The sequence below is a fragment of the Vidua macroura genome, chromosome 2 (genome assembly GCF_024509145.1).
Source record: "Vidua macroura isolate BioBank_ID:100142 chromosome 2, ASM2450914v1, whole genome shotgun sequence".
NCBI lineage: Eukaryota > Metazoa > Chordata > Aves > Passeriformes > Viduidae > Vidua > Vidua macroura.
Genome location: NC_071572.1, coordinates 15,753,714 through 15,778,149, shown reverse-complemented (window position 1 = coordinate 15,778,149; position 24,436 = coordinate 15,753,714). Strand labels below are relative to the sequence as shown.

Sequence of the window (24,436 nt, the reverse complement as noted above, 5' to 3'; positions counted from 1 at the left end):
TGTAGTCCCAGAACCAGAAGAGCTAGGAAGCAGAGTAGAGGTTAAGGGCACAACCAAGTAGCTCTGCACCAAATCAGTCTGGTTGCAGAGCCTTTCAGGTGCAGCTTTGGAATGAGTTAATGTACCAAAAACTGGGATAGTGCCAAGTTCCACAAAAGCTGTCTTCCTGTGGTAGACCTGGTTTTGGGTTTGGTGTTACAGGGCTAGCTCAGGCTCACTCCATTTGAACAATAACCTCTTTTCCCCTCCTTACCTCTCCCCTCCTCCTCCAAACCAGGAATACACAAGATAGCCTGGAGCATTGATTGTATCAGGGCTTTTTGACAGTGCTGACGTATTTGATTGTTCTACCTTGCTTTGATATGCCAGGTGTATTTAAGATTTTTTCAGTTTATATATAGCTAATTTTTATAATGTAATGCTTCACTTAGCAATGTACTTACATCGTACACACATACATGCATAAATGTGCAAATATATGTTGGAATTTCTGTTATTAGATTTGATATCTTCAGTGCTTTTCTCAGCAAAATCATTAACCAAAGCAGAGTTTGCCATCAGATTATAACCAGAAACAACAATGTATGAGCACTTGCAAATCTGTTATTTTAGTGAAACTCTGGCACTCCAACTGGTGCCTTAGTTGGCAATATTTGATCTTTCTGCAGTTAAATTTTTGCTTTTAAATGGCAACTGAAATGGATGTACTTTTTAAAAGTTATTAATACATGAATAAGTAATCTGGTATATTAATGCTTCTTTATGCATTTTAATATAGAAATCAAGCCAGCAAAAGTTCTGCTTTGCAGTCACACCACAGATCAAACAGCAAGGATATGCAGACACTAGGGGCTGGTGGGCCAAGAGAAGAGGGGCTTCCAGCAAATGAAAGCTTTTTAAATGGAAACCTTCCTGGACCTGCACCTAGTCCAATGCATGCAAAAAAAACAAGCAACACACCTGGATCTGGCAACAAGGATATAGCCAATAATAACATGCCACATCTTCTCAGCCCAAAGGAACCAAAGGGAAAAACAGAGTTTGATTTTAATGTGGACACCAAAAGTTCTGATGGTTCAGGCACAAAATACCTGAAGTCTAACACCAGATCTCAGCAGAACCGGCACTCTTTTATGGAAACTTCTCAAAGCAAAACTGGGACGCTCCAGCCTGGCGACAAGCACAGTCGCCACAGCTACATCGATACCATCCCACAGTCTTCTAAGAGTCCCTCCTATCGGACAAAGTCCAAGAGCCATGGAGTTCTGACAGACTCAAAATCTGTGGGTAACCTTTCTGAGGCCAGGGCCCAAGCTGCAGAACCAAACACCAGTAGGTATTTTCCATCCAGCTGTATGGACTTGAACTCTCCTACCAGTCCAAGTGCTCCCCGGCACAGTGATAACAGAACTATGCTCAGTCCATCCGCGAGGAATAACCGCAGCGAGGGTACCCTGGACGCCCGAAGACCACCAACAAGACACTCCAAAACAATGGAGGAGTTAAAACTGCCAGATCACATGGATGGAAGCCATTCCCACTCTCTATCTGCTCCACATGAATCTTTTTCCTATGGTCTAGGTTATACCAGTCCTTTTTCTTCGCAGCAGCGCCCTCATAGACACTCTATGTATGTGAGCCGGGACAGAGTGAGGTCAAAGGGCTCAGAGGGTGGCTTAAGCGTAGGGCAAGGGATGGCAGCCAGAGCAAACAGCCTGCAACTGTTATCTCCACAGGTGCAGCATAAGTCACTCACAAGGTCTGTTGGCTCATCACGAGAAGACTGTACAGAAGATTCTAATAGGGTTAGTCCAAAATATTGCCTCTTATTTGAAGGTTTACCTTTCTCCTTTTAACTCATGTGGGGGCAGTGGCCTGCTTTCTGTCTTCTGTTTGTTTTTTTGCAGTTATTCATTTATTTGTCTTGTAAGGTATGGGGATGTTGTTGGGGACTTTTTTTTTTCAGAAGGGCTGAATATTTCAAAGTACTTTTAAAAAATGGACTATGAATACCATTATCTTAAAGTACTGAAATGTGAAAACTTGTCTCTGAAGTTAAAATTTCATTAGTTGTTTTTAGTCCTTGGTTACATGGTCTGATATAATTTTTACTGTATCATTTTGCTTAATTATCTTTCTCATTTGTGTTTTTATTTAGCTTTTCCTATATATATTTCTGTTATGAATGCTAATGTTAATTTTTGAAGATAGTGTTTCATTCAGGTATAACAGGACACTTGCTGAAATACCTTAATTTACTAGACAAATATCAAAGCTTGCAATATTTCTTTAGATTGGTGTGAGAAGTAACTGGTGTAATCTAGAAATTTTATGTTGTAGTAGCCACTGGTAAATTGACTCCTCACAGTGGTTACTGTCAGTGGATACCTGGTTGTGGTTTTCTGTGAGCATTAATTAAAGGGTAGAGAGGACAGGCTGGCTCTGGTGTTGATTTACATTTGTTACACAACACTTCTGAATTATCTCATGTTTTACGCATCAGATATATAAAGATTACTGTATTTGTCCTCAGAGCTTTAAATTTCTCTATTAACAAAATGGTGCAGAGACAAATACAAAAATAAATGTTTGTTTCTCTATGCCTACACCTGTGATAAACTGACTTCTAAGGAGAGAACATTAGTTCAGATTTGTTGACAAACTGAAGAAAGTCAAAGAGCTGCAAATAATATTTAAGGTCCAAAGATTATGGTTTACTATGAGAAACTAAAATACTCTGCCTACTTAGTAGTTCATCTAAGAAATATGTTTAGCTGACCTCATAGGGGTCTATAAGTACCATAAAAAGAAGAGTTTCTGGTAGTGGTTGTCTCCTCAATCCACTAGAGAAAAAAAAAAACATAATATGTTTTTTTCATTCATAGCACATCTCCATTCAAGATTATGTGTATTCAAACATGAGAAAATATCAAAACAGAAGTGCAATGGAATAATAATTTTTAAAAAGCTACCTAGAAGGGATTACAGCAGCTCCATTTCAAATATAGTTTTTTCCTGTGTACTTATTTTTCTGTCTCTCTCATTTCAGTCAAATGAAATGTTACTTTTTCTTCAGGATATTATTTGGAAGGGCAGTAATATCAGTGTTTCAGTTTTTGATAATAAAAGGTCACACTGCCTTGTATTCTTCAGTTCATTTTCTGCATTATGCAGCAGATAGTAATTTGAAGTAATTTTAATTTTATTTCATACTGTTTAGAGGCCAGTTGTTTTTATTAGATCATTCTTTGTCATTGAAAATGGGTTGACAGATTTTTATTTTAATTAGGAAAATTGATGTGTATTGTAATGCTTATGTTTTTGTTAATTTTCATTTGCTTTGGAAAGTCTGTTCATTCAAGATAAAGAACTTGCCTTTATCTCTTATGGTCAGTATTTTTAAAACTTCAGCCTTCACTTAGAGCTTTAAATCTGTATTTCAACCATTAGAAGTGTGAAAGGAAAATTACTTTTCTGAAATGGATGCTAAGTCTGTGAATTCACAAAGCTGGTTTTTATTTGTTTATACTGCTTTCAGTAACAAATCAAAATCAAATTGTCAATATTCTTATGCCTCATAAAGGCATTTTCACAAAGAATGCATTCTTTGGCTCCTTCCTATCCTCATTTTTCCCCCCTTTCCTACATTATGCATTAGGAGTCAGAAAATTTCACTCCCTTAAGGATTAGTGAAGTAAAAAACGCATTAATAATATATGTTCTCATAGATTCTTTACTGTTTTCATACTTATTTTTTCTGATCAGTTCTCCTGGGTTTTTTTTCTCTGCTCATATTTGGTGGTTTCCTCACTTCCATGTTTCTAGTTTTTCATTGATTTTCTTTTTAGCTCTACCAAGTCTTTTTAAAGAAAAACATTCTTTGTTTGCCAATGTTTAGATCTTATTTTTTAAAAAATCAAGAAGAAACTGTCATCCAGCCTTAGCTTTAGGACTTTCCAAGTCTCAACACAACAGTTTTGTTTTAAGGGGTTTTTTTTTTTTTACATTTAAATTAAATTTACACAAAAAAAGGGTTAAGCAGAAGAAAATTAAATGCAAGTTGCTATTACTGTCTCATGTTTGAAATTTAACTGCTGATAAATAAGAGGTATCTAATAGAAGTAGTCATTTAATAAAATGCTTCAGCCTCTGATAAATTTTAGAAGAATCCAGCTGGGATTTGAAGCATTGTTTTAGCTGCAGTTCTGCCCTCAGTTTCAAGGTTTGTTTTCTCTGTGACAGTGAGAGCAGCTCTTCATCTGCAAAAAGCAAAGTAGATTTTGCAAATCACTTGAGTGGTGAATTGAAATCCCAGTTTTGAATTTTGGTTAGGTTTTTTTTGTGGCTTTGGTTTTTAACCTTTGTCCTTCTTGGATATTCTAGATTTCAGTTAGTACAGGGATTTCAGTAGTTTCCTATGGGGTCTTGGAGAGAGCATTAAATTTCATGTGGTCAGTCCGTACTGAGGGACAAATTGTAGCTTCTGATTCATTTAAGAGTGGGGTTAAGTCATATTTGGTGTCTAATTATGTGCATAAGGTTATTTCTACGGGCTCACCTAAACTTTTACTTGAAATACTTCCAGTACTGTTTTCAGGAAAATAGAATAAATTAGAGGTAATGATATGCTTTTAGCTATTCTGTCTGACTGAAGAACTTTGTCTATAGATTTCTTAGTTCAGAGACTTTGTTTTATTTTGCATACAGTAGATTTTGTGATTGTTGGTACCTCTAGGTAATGATATTAAGAGATAAGAGATGATGGTGCTTTGGTGTTGCAGTTATCACAAATTAGATGCATTCCTATCTGCTTCTAATGTTTGCCAGTAGCAGAGTAACCAGATTCCATCAGAAATTAATTTAACAAGCCTCCAGAGATGTTACAGTTGTGTTACATTCAGGTTGAAATTCTGAGGGCCTGAAGCAGGTTCATGTCTTTGAAATTATAACTTAGAGGCAAACTTTTGTTAATGCCATTTTTGTCATTTTGGAAAGAAACAAGCAGCAAAACCAAGTAATTATTGATTACATAGTCTGTGATTTGATATTTGCAGTTATTAATAATATGAAAGGGAGGAAAATTGTATGGTGAATTTGGAGATTTCTTGCTTATGTATTTTGGTTAAAAACTGCGAATCAGTTTACAATCTTTAATTTTAAATAGTTTATTGTTCTTTTCCATAGGGTGGAGCATATCATGATCCACACACAGAAGATGGAGCATCTACTAAGGAGAATAGAATTCTGTATAATGACCCTGTTCCGAGAAGAGTTGGCAGCTTTTACAGAGGTAATTTCATGGTGGATCTTTCAAATTTAATCAAGAATTTTAGGATGGAATATAAATTAAGCACTAGAAATTTATACAGAGAATTAACATGAACTACAAAGGTTTATTGGAAAAATAATTGTTACTCAGCTTTCAGAGGATGAGTTTGCAGGCACTGCATTGGTACCCTATTGTTTGTTTGTAAATGATAGCTCACTTTAATTGGAAAGTACATCCACTGCAGTACCTTGTAAAGCAGAATATAATTTATCAGGGAAAATGAACAAAATTAATATTACCGAAGTAGGCAGTTAATTAATATTTCAATTTTTTTTTTCAATTCTTATAAAGACTCTATTTATATGTGTGCACTTGTAGCACATAGACATACTTCCTGATCTGTTTCAGATACTGTGTTACATGGAAGTGTAATTCTAGCTTTTCATGGCTTGAAACCTGTGGCTTTTCTTTTGTTAAGACTTTCTAAAGATCAGGGTTTCCTACAAGCAAGAGCAAACTTACATAATTCCAGGTCAGAATAAATAATAAAATTTGTGTATGGACACAAACAAATAGATACGGTTCTGTTATGGCACACAAGAGATGGTGGTTTCTGAGCAGCTGCCTCATGGCTAAGCCTGGGTAATTGTTTTGAAAAAGATGATAAGAGGCTAATTACTGTCCTGCAAGTGTTAGGAGGCTTGTGGGGCTCCCCTGAACCTTAAGAAGTCTCACTTCTTAAGAAGTGATTATGAGTCACCTAATAACCTTAAGTAGAGTCACAAATCTCCCTCTGAGCCTTTTCAGGTTGATCGGTTGGCTGATGACCTGATTTAGACACGTTAAAATCTGACAATCCTTGCAAGTGTCCTACTGCAGTATTAAAACCTGTGAGCAGAATTAAAGCTTGTACTGTTTTGAGTGTTTGTGTTGCAAATGCAACAGAGGATGCTTAAGAATTCTCAATCCTGAATTGCTTTCATTAATCCCTAAAAAGCTCCTAAAATTCTACATGGATTATCCATCTTTTTTATATATGGTGAAACAAAAGTTCTAAAGAAGAATGACTTCCCTAAGTCATGTGCTAAAGAAACTGCAGGTCTGGGATTTATTCAATTCGTTTTTATAAATAAGAAGGTTTTTCCTCTTCAACTTTATCAATCAAACAAATATATTTTGGATGGACTTAATTATTGATTTGAGAAGATATTATATTTAAAATAATACTTTGATAATCGTATATGCAAAACTGGTGATAATAGTATATGCAAGTTACTGTGAAAAAGGTAAATCCTTATTTATATAAATTTAACCTTTGTATTAGAACAGTATTTATTAGCATATACTTTTGTACTACAGCTTAAACAAAAACTTACAGATGCTGTTTTGATAGATTGTATAATGTGGTGCTGCATTAATGTTCCAACTAGTGTCTTGTCAATTTTTAATCCAGTGCAGCTATTTCTAGTGATATTCATAATTCTAATAAATTTATGTTCTAGATCTGTATATAGTTTTGTATTTTCAAAGCCACAGTATGTCTGTTTGAAAAATATATAATATCTAATTTTGATGTTTTGATTTTTAGTGCATTATCTCTTAGTTGCATCAAAAATAAAACAAAAATTTTTTCCAAGATGAGTACTACTTTTTTCAAGATCTAAAGTGAAGACAAAGTGTAAACTATAGTATTTCATGTCTTTAGTAACAGTATTCCAACCTCTCTTTCTCTTTCCTGTTTTTAAATATCACCCTTAGAGCTCCCTACAAATAGAAGTGTTCTCAAATCAAATAACAATTTACCCAAATTCTGATGATGGTCTTATTTTACAACCAGTATTACCCTGCAAGGATCACAAAAGTCAGCTTTTTTCAATCATACACGAAACACAACCGTGTCTTTGCTCTCCTGTTACTGTAAGAGGTAGAGAGGAAGCAGAGAAGTAGGAGCTGGGATTTTTGGCACAGCTCCATGTGCATTGTTTGCTGTTTCTCTGTTCAGTTCCATCTCCGCGTCCAGAGAGTACCTACATAGAAAACAATGTGTCCAACAGAGCCTCGGTGTTACCAGCAGACAGCACCACGGTGACAAACCACCCCAAGAGACAAACCACCTTTGACACCTGGTGAGTTGTGATGTGCACACATGTGTAGAGAATGGCAGGGGAAAAAAAATGGTTTTAACAGGAGGGACAAAAACCTCCCGTTTTTCTCGAGATTTGCAGTTGTCCATGTGCTTAGTTGCTTCCTCCAGCTATACCAGCATAGCATGGCATGTTTTCTGTCTCCTTTTGAGCAGCAAGGAATCCTGCACTGCACCCATAACATGAATGCATTAAAGTTTATATACTTTTGTCCAGTCCTTCACAATTTTTTTCCCACTATTAGTCGTTAGTTAAAGGTAGTACAAAGTGCTTGTGTGTGTAGTATATATAGAAATTTGTGGCAGAAGCATGAATTGTTAGACAATTGGAAAAGATATCAAAATGCATGTTTCCATATATACGGTATTATATTAATGAAGAATATTTTCACCCTACAATGGGGACCGCTGCTCTTTTTGTTTATACACAGAAGGAAATGAATACATTCTATCGGAAAATGGATTAAGCAACATCTTAATGGTGTATATTGATTTGAAAAGATTAAAAGCATCACATGGCTCCAATATAGAACATAGAGCACCTTAATTATGCTAATAAAATGACAGCCTATACATAGCTTTGCAGGACTTAAAGGGAAATAGTTTGGTTTCTCTTAGAGCTGTTTGGCTCTAAAATAATCTTATATTTTGTTAAATCACAATAAAGCATATAGAATAAAAATAAGCAGATGGAGCTTCACAGGATTGGTGAGAGGAATGGACTGCATAGATTTGCATGGTTCAACTATGCTTTAAACCATTCTCTGAAAGGACCATGAAGTCATGCTGTCAAAACTGTTTCAGTGGTTTGTTGACTTACTTTGTTTTCACACAAATAACCAGAGAATTATGTGCTTAAAGAGAAAGAGGGGCGGTGGGTGGTGGATAATTGGTATTTCAGCTTGTGTTCAGGTTTTATACCTATGTCAGTAATAGAAGATGTTTACTCCAGAACCCTTCTCACCTGCTCTGATTCACTAGAGTCTGCTTCCTGTCCTTCAGTAGCTCCACCTACATCCATTTTCTGGAAGTTAGCTGAGAAACCGGTCATTTATGTAAAACGGTGGTACTTATGTTGTGGCTTATGTGGCTAAAGAAGGTATTTATTCCTGCTGTTGGACCCTTTTACCATTTTACGTTGTCCTCCGTATCTGGATCTTTCTATCTTGCGTATAACATAAGACAACTGAAATCTTGTTTTGCTTTATATATCATTCAGGAATATAATGTCTTGACTGCAAAGAAACATATAATGTTACTTGAACTCTGAACTGAGAAAAATAGCATATGTTATTAGAGCTGGTTGGGAATTTTTTTATGAAGCATTTTTTTTATTTATAATGCCAAATTACAAAAACCAACACTTTTCAAAGCAACTGGCTGATAACCACTAACCTTTTGTTGTGAGGATTCTTCAGCTCCAGGATATAGTTGCCAGTCAAAACCAGAGATACTCTCAAAATAACAAATATTTTGTAGGCAGCATTATTTTTTAGAATGCGAGGAACTTGAGTGCAGGGTCTTTGTTATTTAAACCAGAAGCTTGAACCAAGATCTTAGATCTAACAAGTGAATGCCTTAACCAGAAGTTAGAGATTATTCTGGAGGACATTGTCTGGTTCCCTCAGTGTATTCTCTTGAAGGTGTTTCATCTTGTTAAAGCAGTGAAAGGACCACAGAGGTGCTGAATGTGGCCTTGTGAAAAAGGCACTTCATTAACTTTGAGACAGTTAGATTTAAGTCCTTGCTCCAAATTACTCAAATATTTTCACAAAGTGGAACAGCTCCTTTGAGAGAAGAACCCACAGAAGAATAAGCATTTCTTCTTATGAAATGGAAGAAATAGCAGTAGCTGCAACACCGAGTTACTGCTATTTTGGCATATGCTTATCTTTCTCTTTTGTTTTCCTACTCCCTATTTTCCTGAAATGTTTCCTGCCCAGCTCTACCTGCTAACTCTGTTCAAGTTGTCCTGGCAATGGTCTAATGTTGCAAAATTGTTCTGTGCCATAAATGCAGCTTAATCCGATTCCTGAGTAGTGAAGAGTCTGTGTTCCTCTACTTAATTTCCTGTATAGAAGTTGTGTAAATGCTTATGAAAATGTTGAAAGCTCTAATGGAATGTGATTCTGCTTACATCAATTTTATGATGAAGTAAATATTTGATGTTTGAATGACATACCTAACTGGTACATGGCAATTCATCTTGAATTATGAGTGACATGTATTCCACCTGGACTTGCCACTACTGTAAAATATTGCTTCTCATACTATTGCTCTGTGTTGCCTTTCTTCTGTCAAAGATTCAGTGAATGTTTGCTAGACTGAATTGTCACAGATGTTCCCTTGTCTTTGTGTGCATTTTTTCGCTCTGTCCCCACTGTCCTGCCTTTTAAAATAAAGATATTATAAACTTGACTTTTGTCATCAGATTTTACTCTTAAATTACTAGATCATTTCTGAACTTCAGACAACTTGATATGAAAAAAGGCAAATTTTTTATCCTTCTAGAAAATATTTTCTTTGCTAGAGTTTAATTTCCTGTAAATGACCTTGAACTTTTTTTTTTTGTTTGTTTATTGATACAAGGATAGATGTTTTATTCTCTTCTCCTTATAAAAGTTTTGTCCTGAGCTGGACAAAATCAGTATTTATAGGCAAGATATTTAATTGTATTCTGCCAGTGTGCCAGAACATTGGCTTGAATTATCTTTACCACTGTCCTAGTTCTAAATATCTCTTTAGAATTAATTCCAACATGCAGTAGTGTATCTCACATTATATCGGAAGTGTTTGCATTGACTGCTTACAAGATATCTGGGGGCTTCTGGGAAGCATTTTTGTTTAGACCTTTTATGTCCATACAAATGTAGGCATGCTATGACAAGTAGCTTGTCATATCTTCTCTAGCTTATGTCATACATTTCTGCAAAAATAATAAAAAAGGAGGAACCATGCATATAGTATTAATTTTTTATATGTATATATTTTATATATATACACACACAAAATCTCTGTCATTCAAGAAAAGAAAAAAAAAATCTCATTCTTACAAGAGTAAAAGGCTTAAAACTTTATCCACTGCCAAGTTTCAAGGTTCCAGAATACGGTGTTTTGTAAACAGGACATGACTGACTTTTATACTGCTGTGTCAGTGTAACATTATAGTCACACTTCCTATTCCTGAAAGTAAAAGGTTACCAGCATCTGAGCAAATTAGTTTGGAGCATGTTCAGCTGTGTGTGCAGCATGACTGTTATTGCATTATAAATACTTTCCAGTTCTTTAATGGAATTTGTAAAAAAAAATCAGGAAATTTCAAATTCTGAATGGTATTCTGCATATAATAGATCTGGGGTTTATTCCAGTTAATAAATCCTCCTTTTCCACATGATAAAAAAAATTGCAGCTCCAAACAGAGTTCAGATTTGATCTTTTGATTTTAAGTTTTCAATGCCAGACTTTTAGACCATGAAATTTTACTGTGGGCTTCAGGTTGTGAGATTGAGATTCTTATCTTGAACTATCTATTTGAATTGTTTCATTAGTTTCTGACATTTTCTTGCCTTTGCTGAACTGTGTAACTGCCCCTTAAGGGTCTTACTTGGACTAGAACTAAAAGGTAACTTGGAGAATTAGTGTTTGTCATTTATTTTCAAAGAAAAGTTCTGCTGTTTCAGTAACTCCTTCATTAGACAAAAACCTTACTCATGTAATTGTAATTGGATCCATAAAGGGAGTAGTACATGAGGGTTTCCCAGCCAGGCTGCCTGCTGAGATTAGGATTGCTGAAGAATAACTAAAACAAGCATGAGGAATTGCCTCCAAAAAGAGCTGTCTGCTGTACAAACCTCTCTATGGCAGCATGAATGCAACATGCTTCCTATTTTTTCTTTGTAGTTAACGTGAAAGCACATCAGCTTGCTTGCCACATGCATGTTTGCTGCTACACCTCATTGCACCTGCATGAAGCTGGATACCTTTCCTACCAGGGGTAATAAATAAGAGTGATAATCACAGAATTTCTGTTTGCACTTATGCTTTTTCCAAGTGTTTCAGACCAGAATAACCAATGTGTTCTACATTATATGTCCTAAACATGCAAAAGGTACACAAAGATAAAATAACAAAGCACAGCACATTTTGCCTTTGGTTTCTGCTTGAGAATGAGCTGAGTGCAGGCTCTTCTCTAGGGCTACTCCTGCTTGCCACTAAAACAGCACATAAAATATTCTGGTGGAACTGTTTGCTTTCAAGAGCTGAAGCTTTATGCAAAATACCAAGATACTTGCAGTATGTTTTAAGAGTTTAGTGTGGTGTGACTCTACAGATTTTTTTGATAATCCTAATTTTTTCCTGTACTGTCCATTATCTGAAAATCATCTTTTGGGATGCCTAAATTATCCCAGTGTTTCATCATCGATCAAAATGTTCTGCTCTATTTTTACCCAGTACAAAATCCTGGTGTTGAAGCTTCCTGCTATAATGCTATATATGTTCACTCTCTTCACATAATGAGCATGTGTTTTGAAGCAGTTGCTTTTCAAGGTCAATGCTTTTTCAGACAACTGTACTGCAATATGAGTCATAGGAGTTAATGACATAAACCATTCAGTATAAAACCACTGGCTTTTGGGTAAGCAGCAATTGAAAATGAGCAGTTCTCAGCCCCTTATTTTCCAATTCTCTCTGGTCACTGTAGCCTAAAGAGGAAATGATGGCACAGAATTTAATTTCTCTCCTCTCTGCTCAACTGCTGTGGAGAGCAGTTTTCTCATCCAGGTTCCCTGGGCCAAAGAAAAGAGTCACACTTGAGTGAATCTCTGTCTAAAAGTATGGCAAAAATTGTTCCCAGCTTCACTCTGAAGATTAACTTCACCTTTTAAAAGATAGCATCTCCATTTTGGAATCGACTTTGTAATATAAAAGCTATAGCAAGACATTGAAAAATTTTAAAGGATAGTGTAAAGTAACCTCCTGGGGTCTTGCTTATGATCTGACACTGGTTCCTCAGTGGACAACAATCATCAGGTTGATAATTTGCACTGGGGCTATGATTTGGGATATGCTTACAGCTATGGATGCATAGGAGCTCCTTTGGGGAAAGGCTCAGAAGATGCTTAGCACCATTTACATGACTTTCTGAGTAGGGTGTATGCCTTCCTCCAACTTTTCTAACAAATCAAATAAAAATCATTGAGTAAATAATTCAACAGGTGTTCTGTCTGTGTTATGTCAGACTCCTGAGTTCACTGAATCCAAAGCTATCAGTAGTCTTTACTTTTTGGCTTTCTCCTTGGTGCTTTAAGTGGCTTGTATAATAATGCCTTGCACCTGTCACACTACTTACAGTAGTACCAAATACAGGGAGGTGACAACAACAGGAATCCTTAGCAATCCAGTATATTTAAAATACCTGTTATAAGTATAATAATTACATTAAACTAGAGTTTTTTTCCCTGTAGTAGTGCTGTAATGTCCACATTAAATATATATTGTCATGCACCGGAATGTATTTTCTGCATCTAGATATAACTTCCCAAAAATCTAAATTTGGAAAATTTCTACCATACTTCTTACCTATGAATCTTTTTGCTAAGACCATTCTCTTAAAGAACAGTTGCACTTTATTACAGAATTTAAACACTGCATTCATTTGTACTTAGAGCCAGGTTTCATTTCAAGCTTGAGGTGGTTTTGTGTAGAAATTGAAGAACTGATACCACCTATCAGAATGAAGATGGTTTTATCAATAAAGAGAACGACTCCAGTGATTTCTACCCCAATTATATTTTTCACATTTATTTGGGGGAAAAAAAGCCTGGCATGTAGTAGCAGCTGAATCACCAGCTGATAGCATAGCATTTAAAGCCAGAATTAGAAGCCAGTGACAACTATATTAGACATTTAAATGTTGCTACATTACAGTCGCTCCAAGAAAAGCTGCTCCTGTTTGTCATACAGAGCCCTTAAAACAGTGGCTTTGCTTTAGGTTTTCCATCAAGACAGTGGAATAATTTCTTTTTTGTTTTCATGCAATTTAAGTGTGAAAAGGGACTATTAAATGACCCCACATGACTTTCTGTATGTTAATTGCTATTAAATGTTGTCCATCCTCTGGGGTCCAGGCCCAGAGTCAGACCTGTTGGCTGTGTTTCTCCCAGATAAGTATTAGGTCCTGATTTGAAATGTCAAAGATGGGAAATCCACTTCACTAAGGAGTTTGTTCTGGCAGTTAATGATGTTATTGTGAAAATCAGTGCCTTGCTTCTAATATGACTTCTTAGGCTACATCATCCACCTACTTGTTCTTGTAATATCTTTGCCTGCTAGTTCAAAGATTTTTCTAGTATTCTGTAATTTCTTTCTGGACAAGTAGTTGTGCATCATGATCAAGGAAACTAAATATTTGAGCTGGTTTGGGTGTGTTTTTTAACACAGTAAAGAAATTGAAATATCTGGAAATATTTCTGTGATGTTTTCTTGCACCATTTTCAATTTTCAAGCTATTTTAAAGGGCACTAGAACTGCATTGAGTTATGTCTCACCACTGTCCTTGTAAACCATCTTTTTACCCTGTATAAGTACTTCACGTACATTATATACTGTGTATCTTGAAAGTAACGTGTTACTTATCAGCTGTAGTTGCTTCAGGTGTGTAAATTAAGAGTTGAAAGGCAGAAATTCAGTCTTCAGGCAAGTCACCTGCTGCATTTTTGGGTCACCTCCTTTTGCCAGCACTGTCTCACGCATAACAAACTGAAGGTTTTAAGTTGAAACGGACAACAGTAGATACCCAGCTTCCCTGATGATAGATTTGGAACCATGTCAGCAAGGGTCAGGAAGTGCAGTTGAAAGTGGTTCTCTCTGGCCAACTTTGCAACTCCAGCTTCTCCGGCAAGCAATGGATAAACTGGACCTGTGCTTTGATAGCTCATCGCCATTTGTATGTTCTCTCAGATATGCTTTTCATTTTTCTAAAAGACCTCATGTGTGATATTTTGATTTGAGTATTAAATTATGGCTTAAAAGAACACATGCATGCTTTCCTTTTCCCTAAATAACTATTCATTGGTTTAAACTAATCATTTTACCCTAACACTGTGTACCTCCTATCCCTTGTAATAAGTCTATCTGGTATTTGTGTAGTAACCATGGAACCAATGAATGCTAAAACTTTAAGTATCTTTTTACTTTAATCAATAATTTACATTCTTTGGCATCAGATCTCAGAATTTACAAAGTAATACTATAATAAAATTTCTCTTACAATACCTTATTTCATATTTAGGAAAAGTCCTGAAAACCTTAACAGTCACTCAGAACAGCTCAAGGAGAAAGAAAAGCAAGGTTTTTTCAGGGCAATAAAAAAGAAAAAGAAGAAATCTCAAAATGTAAGTATGCAGCATTTCTAGTAGAAGAATTCTTTTATTCATTTTGAATCATACCATTTTAATATGCTAGATTAGTACAGTACCTTTGTATTATTTATGATTATATGTGTATACACGTCTTTTATTTTCTCTCTTCACTATATGAAAAGCAAATTCTTCTCCTGTTCAGGGTTGATTTTTATTCCTTTTCAAGTATTTCTTCACTTACTAGTCCTTACTAGGACTAGTAAGTGAAGAAATCCAAACTTACACCTTTGTTTTCATTCAGACCCTTTGAGGGCCAATTTTGATGCAAGTTTTAAGATGATGTTGCAACAAATTCTTTTTCAGGATATGATGATACCATTCCAAGAATAGTAACTTCATTGTTGCATGTCCCCAGAGCTTGAATAGTTTCAGGCGCCCATACAGAGAAAATAAGACTGTAACAAATGAGAATTCTTTCCAGTTTTTTCATGAAAGTGTCTTGGTAACAGCCTCTGTCTTCTTGCTACATTCCTTGACTGGAATAAGGATGATGTGTCTTAACCATTCTTAAGTGTTTTATGTTTTGTTGAGGGAATGGATTGTGGCTTTTGTTATTCAGTATAAGTGTTTGGTGTCTCATACATTTTTAAATTTTCATAAATTTTTTGGTTGGGAGAAAGGACTTTCTTTTATCAGAAAGTAGTGGTATACTAACATTTCACAAATTTTTATAATAAAGATATCCCTAAGAACTGAAGTAACCTAAACATAATCTCATTCTTAAATGATAGCTCTGGAAACAGTAAAGCATTTAAAACTGTAATGTTCCTGTAAGTGTAAATGCAGTTATAGTTCTGAAGATTCTCAGAATTGAGTAAATCATGCTTACTCCTGGCAAAGGGGAGTGACTTAATGAAAATATTTACTGGTAAGGAATGAGGTGATAGGACTGAGAGTTGGTGGAGGGCTGATCTGTTGAAAATTGGGAGAGAGGAGTGATTGTCAGGCTTTTTGTTAGTTTGGGTTTTTTAACATTGCTTTGAACTGTGTGGAGCATGTGCATATGTATATTAACTAGAACTCAGCAATGCACCTCACCTTTCTGCTAGGTGGGATTTACAGCAATGGCATCTACCTCTCTTTCTGAACTTGTTCATCCTCATACCTATATGCAGCTCAAATATGAACATTTGTATTAAACAACTGAATTAAATGTCTAGATTATAGCTCTGGGACTGCTTGATACCAAAATGTCCATGTACGGATAACACCTAAGGCCACTGGTTCCAGTGATGCATTTTCAAGGGGGGGAGGGGGAAGAGGTATTAAATTTGCATTGCAATACTGTATTCTGATTCCAGCCATGCAGACATGGTGGCAGACAACACTCCAATAGCTCAGCTGATAGATGGTGTATTGATTACTTCCACATTGAACTGTGTGAAAGAAATACATTTGTGTATTGTGGATTGTGTTGCCTCTCAAAATCTGGCATTTTACAAAACACCTAAATCAAAAGCTCCTTGATCTATAACTACCAAAACCATCACTGATTACAAGCTAAGGCAGATTTATATATAATCATTGCTCCTGTTTCTTCTCACTGTTAAGAAGAGGGGTAGAGAGGAATGGAGAGAGAGAGAGAGAGAGAAGGGAAAAAAACTGTGTGTGCTACTTAGAGATGGTATCTCACAGAAAGATGAATAAATTAGTGAAATAATACAGTGATACAACTCTTTCATCCTCAGCTAGAAACTTGCTGAGATCTACTTGAGTTTTGGGTCAAACCAGAGGTGGAAAAACCAGCTTTCATTTCTATTTACAGCTGATTACCAGGACACTATCTAGGCATAGACTGTACCACTGGTATGTGTACAAGTGTCTGGCTCAGACACTGGTCTTTGTTCTTCTTCCTCTCTTAGTTGAAAGAACTAACTTCATCTACCTAACAAACACTGGGGACTTTAGGATATTCCAGCACAAAATAAAATTACTGCCTCCAATTCAACACCAGATGTGGTGTTAGTAGTAAAAGTTTTTCACAGCACTGTAATATTAGCTCTTCAACTACACATACAATGTTTTCTATGAATTCCTATTAAAAGTCTTAATAGACAGCTTGTTACTAACCAGGGTTTTTTTCTGAGACCTACAATTCATGTAGAGTCCTACAAGTATGAAATTCCAGTTACTTACTCAAACACAGACTTTCAGCAAGAAATACCAAACTAGACCTGGGGACTGTCACAGAGCTAGGAAGCACATAATAGCTAGCTATTATTTACTTCTGGTATCCTTTGGCAAGTCTCATTTTGCTGGTGATCATCATCAAAGGAGTTGTAAAAGATACCTGAAATTGGATTGAAGACATCTTAGTAATATCATTCTCAAAATATCTAATAGCTCAGAATTGGTCCCAGTTCCTGACACTTCTTCCTTCAGGTTGTTGCCATGATTCATTCTCCCTAGAGTTCTCCAGGTGCAGTACCTTGTGGGTTAGCAATTGTTACTGCCTGTTATGGGAATTCTTTGCAATACTGTTTTTTCAGAGCTGTTCTTATCCATTCTCCTTTTCATCGTTTGAAGTGTTTTAGTAATGTAACAAAATGTTTTGAGGATTGTTAGAATCACAATTTTATGTCATCTGCCACCAAACAATTTGACATCCATGAGGGTTGTGCATAGTGTCAGTAGGCACTATCTTCAGAGGAGTCTGAGTTTTGCAGATTTTGGCACTTATTTCAAGCTATGGGTCTGAAGAAATTATCTGTTTTGGAAAAAACAGTTTCAGGTGAGCATTTCTCTTAGTAATCTTTTATTCCTTTTTAATTTATTGAATTTGAAACAGGAAATTCTTTTGACCATAATGTTCCTAAACATAAGCTATGCCAGTTATTGATTTTCATTAACTTGGATGGAATCTGGAAGATGAGAAAGCTGTTTGAAAGCCTATGCTTTTGGTAGTGCACTTGTATTTAGTCATATAATAATTGTATTGCATAATAAAGATTTCTGCTGATAGTCAGGAAAATGCAAGGCACAATATACATGTCCCATGCTTGTTTGCACCTGAGCAGGGGAGAAACAGACCCATTTGTAGTTCTAGTACCTTATAGTTCTGTTTGTTGTTCGTTCATCTACTTGTAAGCTCTTTGGTTGTGCTGCATAAATTAAAATAAAACAGCCAGTGTGCTTGCAGCTATACTTGAAGTTGCTAATGGCATATTTATGTTAGAACAGAAATAATTAATCTTGAAGCCTTAGCTCTTATTGCAAGTTAAAAATAGAAGGCTTTTTTTTCCCTAGAGTAATTATCAACTGCTCATTCTGAAACTAACTCCTATTGTTGTTAGTGTATCTTCAATATTTTCTTTATATAAAAATAAGAAATGTCATACTGCTTTAGGTCATTATCAGAAATACAAATGATTGCCAGAGTTACAGGATTTAATTCAAAGCTCAGTAAAGTCAACAAGAACTACCAGTTATTTCCAAAAGCCTTTGAAATAAACACATTCTATATTCCTAATGAACATGGATATAAGAATAGGTGTGCTGATCTTCTTTTTACATACTTTCTATGCATTGAGTTCCTTGAATTTGTTCCATAGGCTTTTTTCAGTCATTATTGTATTTTCCAAAAGCAAATTATAGACTTGATAACATGTATTGTTGAATTATCAAAAAAAAAAAAAAAAAAAAAGAGTTAACTTAGTAAGGGGCAGATCTCTTGAATTGAAATACTGTGCATTTAGTTTTTGTGTCTTATATTGCAGACAGACTCAACCAACGGCGAGAATCCAAGCATCAAGAAATCCCTCTTTCCTCTTTTTAATTCAAAGAATAATTTAAAGCATAGTTCTTCTTTGAAAAAACTTCCTGTAGTCACTCTACCAATGGTATTAATTTTTAAGTACAGTAACACTGTAAAATGCTCCAGTAAATTTGTTTTACTGACTACAGCAGCATGTGGTTTATTTTCATGGTATCACTTCCTCTTCATGCCAGTTAAGTATCTTGGGCCAGTTCAATAAATTTAAATAAAATTTATAGTTTTGTTGAAACAGATTATGCCTAAGAAAATTTTTAATAGTCTTTGATATAGTGAAAATGTAACATACACAGTTCCAGAGAGAATGAGCCTTGGGAGTAAGACTGAGGATGGGAAATAGTTGTGAAATTCTGTATGTTTAAAATTAAACTGTCTCATTATGCTTCATGCAGGAAAGAAATCAACCTGGTTTGGTTTATAACTATATAGTAAATACATAATTTTATACAAACTATTCTTTTATATATAAATTTAAATAAATCAAATACTAGCAATGGATTATCTGGAAAGAACTTTAGCTCATGTGTCTGTTGTATTTTTGTTTGTCCTGGTTGTTCATGATAAAAGACAGCTTGCATTAAAAATAGATTATATTTTGACTGTCCTCTTTTTACTTAGAATTCTTGAAATGAGATTAAAAACTACATGTAAGTTTTAAATTATCTTTCTGCCATAAACTTTCAGCTGTTTCTTAATTTTTGCTTTAGTTTGGGCTATTTATGGAGGAAAAGAAAGATGGGAATAGAGAAAGCTCTTGGTTTTGTGATGTCAGTCAAGAGATCAGTTTAGAGGGATTTTGGTCTGCATCACTCTGGAGCAAATTTATAGAACTGATCCATGGTCTTAACTGCAGTATGGAATGCTTTTTAAATGAAGATGAGGCTCAACAATATTTTGTTTTCAATTTTATTTTTGAGGCCTTGTTTAACTGCTCTTTCTTACAGCAAATAACACTAACAGCATGTGAATGCTTTAAGGGCTAAGGGTAGAACAAATCTGCATGATGTCCACAGCCACTTGCTCTGACTATGGGGAGAATTATTGAGAGGTCATTGCAATTCTGCTGCAGTAATGGGCTTCACTTGTGTTCTGTAATTAACTGTGGGAAATTATTTACAACTATTCTTAAGAAAATACTAGGAGATCAGTATTTAATATTTTGTTGCAGATGCCTAATACTGAAGGTCAGGATCTCTTGGCATTACAGAAAGCCATTCATTCTTCCAATCACCAGAGCAGCAGGCAGAAGGATTGGCATCCTGAGAAGATGACAGAAATCCAGCCTCATGTAAGTGGCATTATCAATTTCCTATATATTAATATCACTGATGTATCTTGACAGCTTTTTCTCTGGTGAATAGAAAAATTGCATTTGACATTGTTTCCCAGCTTTCTCATTCCTTGCTCACTGGATGTACCTCCAGTCCTGCATAATTTTTTTAAAACGTGGACATGAATGACAAGGAAAGAGAGACTAAATGTCCTGTGTCAGTCTTTGAGGCCTTTGAAATATTGGTTATGTTTTTGTATTATAGGCAAGCAGTGTTTCAGTGCATGTCTATGGTAGCAATGCAGTGCTGTACAAAACCTCAAGTCAGCTCTGTAAGGAGTGGTGAATCTTGAGGGTTGGCTGCTGCTCAGTAGAGTTTGATACTTGATGTGGTCACCAAAGCATTGAGACCACGTTACAGTGTGGCTGGCACAGACTACAGTTTCAGCAGGCTACATTTTTGGAGCATAGCACTGCATTAGTGCAACTTTATTTTCTCCAGTTCTACTACCATCTCAGTGGGCAGTGTTTGGGTGGGAGTGTCAGTGCCATGCTCCATTGTTGTCATATTGGAAACTGAAAAAGAGGGTTTGTCACAGCTGCAGTGTTTAAGAAACAAGTTGCTCTGTGAGCTGTGGAATTTAACAAGACTGCTTTCATACCACGTTGTGAACACAGACTTCCCCAGGCTCTTGCTACCCATTTTCAGTAACGCCATATCACCATTCACCTTCAACCTGCTCACCAGTGAAAGAAGCTGTGGGAGACTAGAGCTGCCTATCACCCTGCTGCCAGCAAACAAAATATGTAACTTCTGAGTTCTGCCAGACCTTGTTGCAGTGCAGATGGTTACTCAAGACTCACTCCAACCCCTAATTTATCACAACATTTTTAAGAACTTGTATTTCTGAAATCTGTACAGAAAGTATAATAAAATATGGCTGAGGTTCTTAAGTTAATAGCAGACAGATGGACAGCTAATGCAATTGTCTATGCCTGCATTTTCAAAGGAAAGAAGGATAAAATAATTGACGGGAGGTTTTTTTTTCTGAGGGAGAAAAAGTTCCATCTTTTCAGGTAGCTAATAGATTGGACTGTGATGAGAAGAAATTTTCTCAGATGTGTAGTCATAGCTTGGAATGAAATATAAACTAAAAGTGAAGAAATCCTGTAAAGTTTAAGATGTTCAGTTTAGGATAGGACAGCTTTTTTATGGGAGGTTTGATATGATGGAGCTTTTCTTCGTGTCTTTCAGAGCCAGCCGTTAAAATCTCTTCGGAAGCTCTTACACCTCTCTTCAAACCATCCTGTCGCTGCTGAGCCCCGCTTCCAGCCCTTACCCAGCCAGCCAGCCAAATCTTCTTTTCCTGAAGTGCGAATCCATCCCATGAGTCAAAGCTCCAGCAGCGGCAGCAGCAACGTGCGGCCAGAGCCGCAGCCGAAGAGCCGGCCAACGCTGCAGATCCCAAGCCAGCTGGAGCCCACCTGGCACGTGTCCCCCGTGAACAGGAGCGTGAGCGACGGGCCCCCCTACTCGGACCAGCTGCCTTCCAAGAGCGGCCAGAACGGGCACACCTACAGCCGAACAAACCGGTCGCGAATGCCAAATCTGAACGATCTCAAAGAGACAGCCTTGTAATGGCACTCCAGCAAATAGACCAGTGTGGGTGGAGATCAGCATAGGGGAGCGGTGGTGTTCTGGTGATGGTAAGACTGCATTTTCAGCTTTATAAAGGTGTGCAATATGTACGTGTGGAGCTATGCTGTTCAGCACCACGAGAGAGTCAGGGATTATACAGGAACACGAGTGGAACTATGAATTACCGGTGAGCAGAAATGTCACTGGATGCCAGGCAGAGTGTGCCGGTCAGGGAGAAAAATGCATTGTCATTTTCTCTCATTTACATTCCAGCTTAGTGCACATCTCTGTCTGAAAGCTGGGAGACTTCTGGTATGTATTGGCACTTATAAGGGTGAAAACATTATCTAGGCCTATGCCCTTACTACCTTTTTTGCTGCCTAGTTAAAACAGTGGGGTTTATGTGATGAAAGTGTATCCCTGTTAAGGGTTTAAAGTTAAATTGTATGTCTTAAATTTGTTTTTTAAACTTCCATATTTGATAGGATTTGTAATAATTATTTATGATGACCTAATATTGTACTGTTATAATCATATCTTTTATGTTATAATGTAAAGTTATTTTGAGCTGTTTGAAACATTGTGAAGCAGTGCAACAGCTACAGTAGTTTCTATAAAAAACTAACAGTAACATTTATATATTGCATCAGGAGTATTTTATTCTATATATAAATATATATATATAAATGGAAAATAACTGTCTGTTTTTTAAATATACTCATTTAAAAGAAAAGTATTGTTATGACACTATCTGCCATATTTTTTATACATTTGTGATATAAAGTGCAGTATTATACTTCTAATAAAAAGGAAGCTGAATGTGGACATAAACGTGACTGTAACAGTATGAATCTTGCTTGGCTATGAGAGCCCAGTATTATAGGCATTATTGGTAACAAACAAAAGACAACATTTGATTCCAAGCTTTATTACAGGCTATTTTGTTGGAAGTATTGGCTAAATGTAAGAGACTGCAGAACTGTACAGTAATCTAAATGTGGTATGTTCTCCCCTGTCCTTAGCTTTCTTAGTAATATTAATGGGATTTCTGCATCAAGAGCACAGAGCCCCAGTACCAAATTTTTGTTTCTTCTAAAGAGATAAAGTGCCCCATTACTACAAGCGAAAGCAGGTGCTCTTCCACTTAATAGCAGGGGTGAAAACCAAAGAAACACAGCATGAATTGCAAGTGAAATGCAAAACTTTGACACTTAAGCATAGCATGGCACTGCAGATCATGGTATAAGCTTTTATGCATATGTGTATTTTACATCTCTAGCAATCTATTAGCTAATAAGATAAACACTGTATTAGAATTTAAACTACTCTTGCACTTTTTATTATATTTCAGGATGTATTTAAAGCTGCAAATCTGATATTTGGATATAGAGGGAGAAGGTTGCCATGCAATTTGACTTCTCCTTAGGTCTTACTATCCAAATATTCCCATACCCACTTCAGCTACCAGTCTCAGCAAAATACTAGCTCTTGGGCTCCAGTCTCCTGTACAATGTAGTTAAAACTGCCTTTACCTTGGTGAATGTCAAGTGTAGCAAATACACACCCTGATTCCTCTGTTGCTACCAGTAAAGTAAATCAAAGGTGAGCCAGTAGGAATCAAAAGAGTTATGCCAGTTTAAACTTTGTGCAATAAGAGGAGAGCCAGGCCTGTAGTGTCAGAACAATACAATCTTTCCTTTTTAAACACATTAGTTCTACTCCCTCATTACTCTGCAGCATACTTTGTTTTCTAAGACACCTGTACTTGCAAATACACTGTCTTTTCCAAAAAGAGATTAACCTGAATGTAAATTGAATGATTTAGCCATAGATTTAGTTAACAAAAGCAGCCAGGCAGTAAAAGCTGAACTTCCATCTTCGATAACAATGCAAACTGGACATGCTGTTCAGTACCTCTTGAGTCATACCAAAGTTCTAACAACAGCAAATTCGGCACCACTACTGTAAAAATGGTTGTCAGAAAGAACAGTGTGGAAAGATGTTATATCAGTTTTGTCCAGGACTAAAAATAAGTCTACTAAATTCGAAAAATTAAAAAACATGAATTCTTCCTTTGTCAATTGCCTGCAAGAAATGTGCATGTGATTTTTCTATAGCTAGATATGATATATAATATCTCTCTATATATGATATATATACTGTATTGATATATCATATATATAGCCTATATAAATACAATAGACATGGAAGGGTATTCAGTTTTTTCTAAGTTCAGTGGGCATCCAGGAAAGATATTGTGATACTTACTTGTCGTCACTGTCAGAGTTTAGCAGCTTATTTTAGCAGTCTCTGTTTTTCATTGCTTGGTCACAGCTACATGAGCCCTTTTAGCCCTGCTTTGAAATGGGCTGATGCCACTGAAATCCCTCACAAAAGCACTGCCTGAGAGAGTGGGGCTCTACGCAGTGTGGTTTGAATGTCTCTTCTATGGCAACAGAGATGGTGAAGGGCCTGGAGCACAAGTCTTACAAGAGTGGCTGAGGGAGCTGGGGGTGTTTAGTCAGGATAAAGGAATCTCAGAGGGACCGCATTGCTCTATACAACCACCTGAAAAGAAGGTGTAGCCAGGTGGGTATCAGCCTCTTCTCCCATGTCTCAAGTGAGATGAGAGGAAATGACCTTCTGTTGTGCCAGGAGAGGTTCAAATTAGATATTAGGGGAAAAAAGATCTCTGAAAGAGTGTTCAGGCATTGTAGTAAGTTGTCCAGGGATGTGGTGCAGTCACTGACTCTGGAAGTGTTTGAGAGGCATCTGGATGTGGCACCTGGGGATATGATTTAGGGGTGACTGGGGTGGTTTATGGTTGGACTGGATGATCCTAAAGGTTTATTCCAACCTTGATGATTCTGTATTCAGTCTCACAGGGAATGTTCAGTCTAGACTCTTCTGTGCTTCGTGGAT

The 24,436-nt window shown here is 36.4% G+C and overlaps 1 protein-coding gene across 1 annotated transcript in view; it reads left to right on the top strand.

Moving 5' to 3' along the window:
• CDKL5 (cyclin dependent kinase like 5) overlaps window positions 1-23,620 on the top strand; it is a 77,200-nt gene extending 53,580 nt beyond the window's left edge. The window contains exons 11-17 of the mRNA XM_053971529.1: window positions 779-1,805; window positions 5,185-5,290; window positions 7,272-7,395; window positions 14,704-14,806; window positions 18,550-18,672; window positions 19,774-19,893; window positions 21,131-23,620. Of these exons, the coding sequence (XP_053827504.1) occupies window positions 779-1,805; window positions 5,185-5,290; window positions 7,272-7,395; window positions 14,704-14,806; window positions 18,550-18,672; window positions 19,774-19,893; window positions 21,131-21,514 (1,987 nt within the window). The 3' untranslated portion in view covers window positions 21,515-23,620. The remainder of the gene's footprint in view (window positions 1-778; window positions 1,806-5,184; window positions 5,291-7,271; window positions 7,396-14,703; window positions 14,807-18,549; window positions 18,673-19,773; window positions 19,894-21,130) is intronic.
• The last annotated feature ends 816 nt before the right edge of the window (window positions 23,621-24,436 follow it).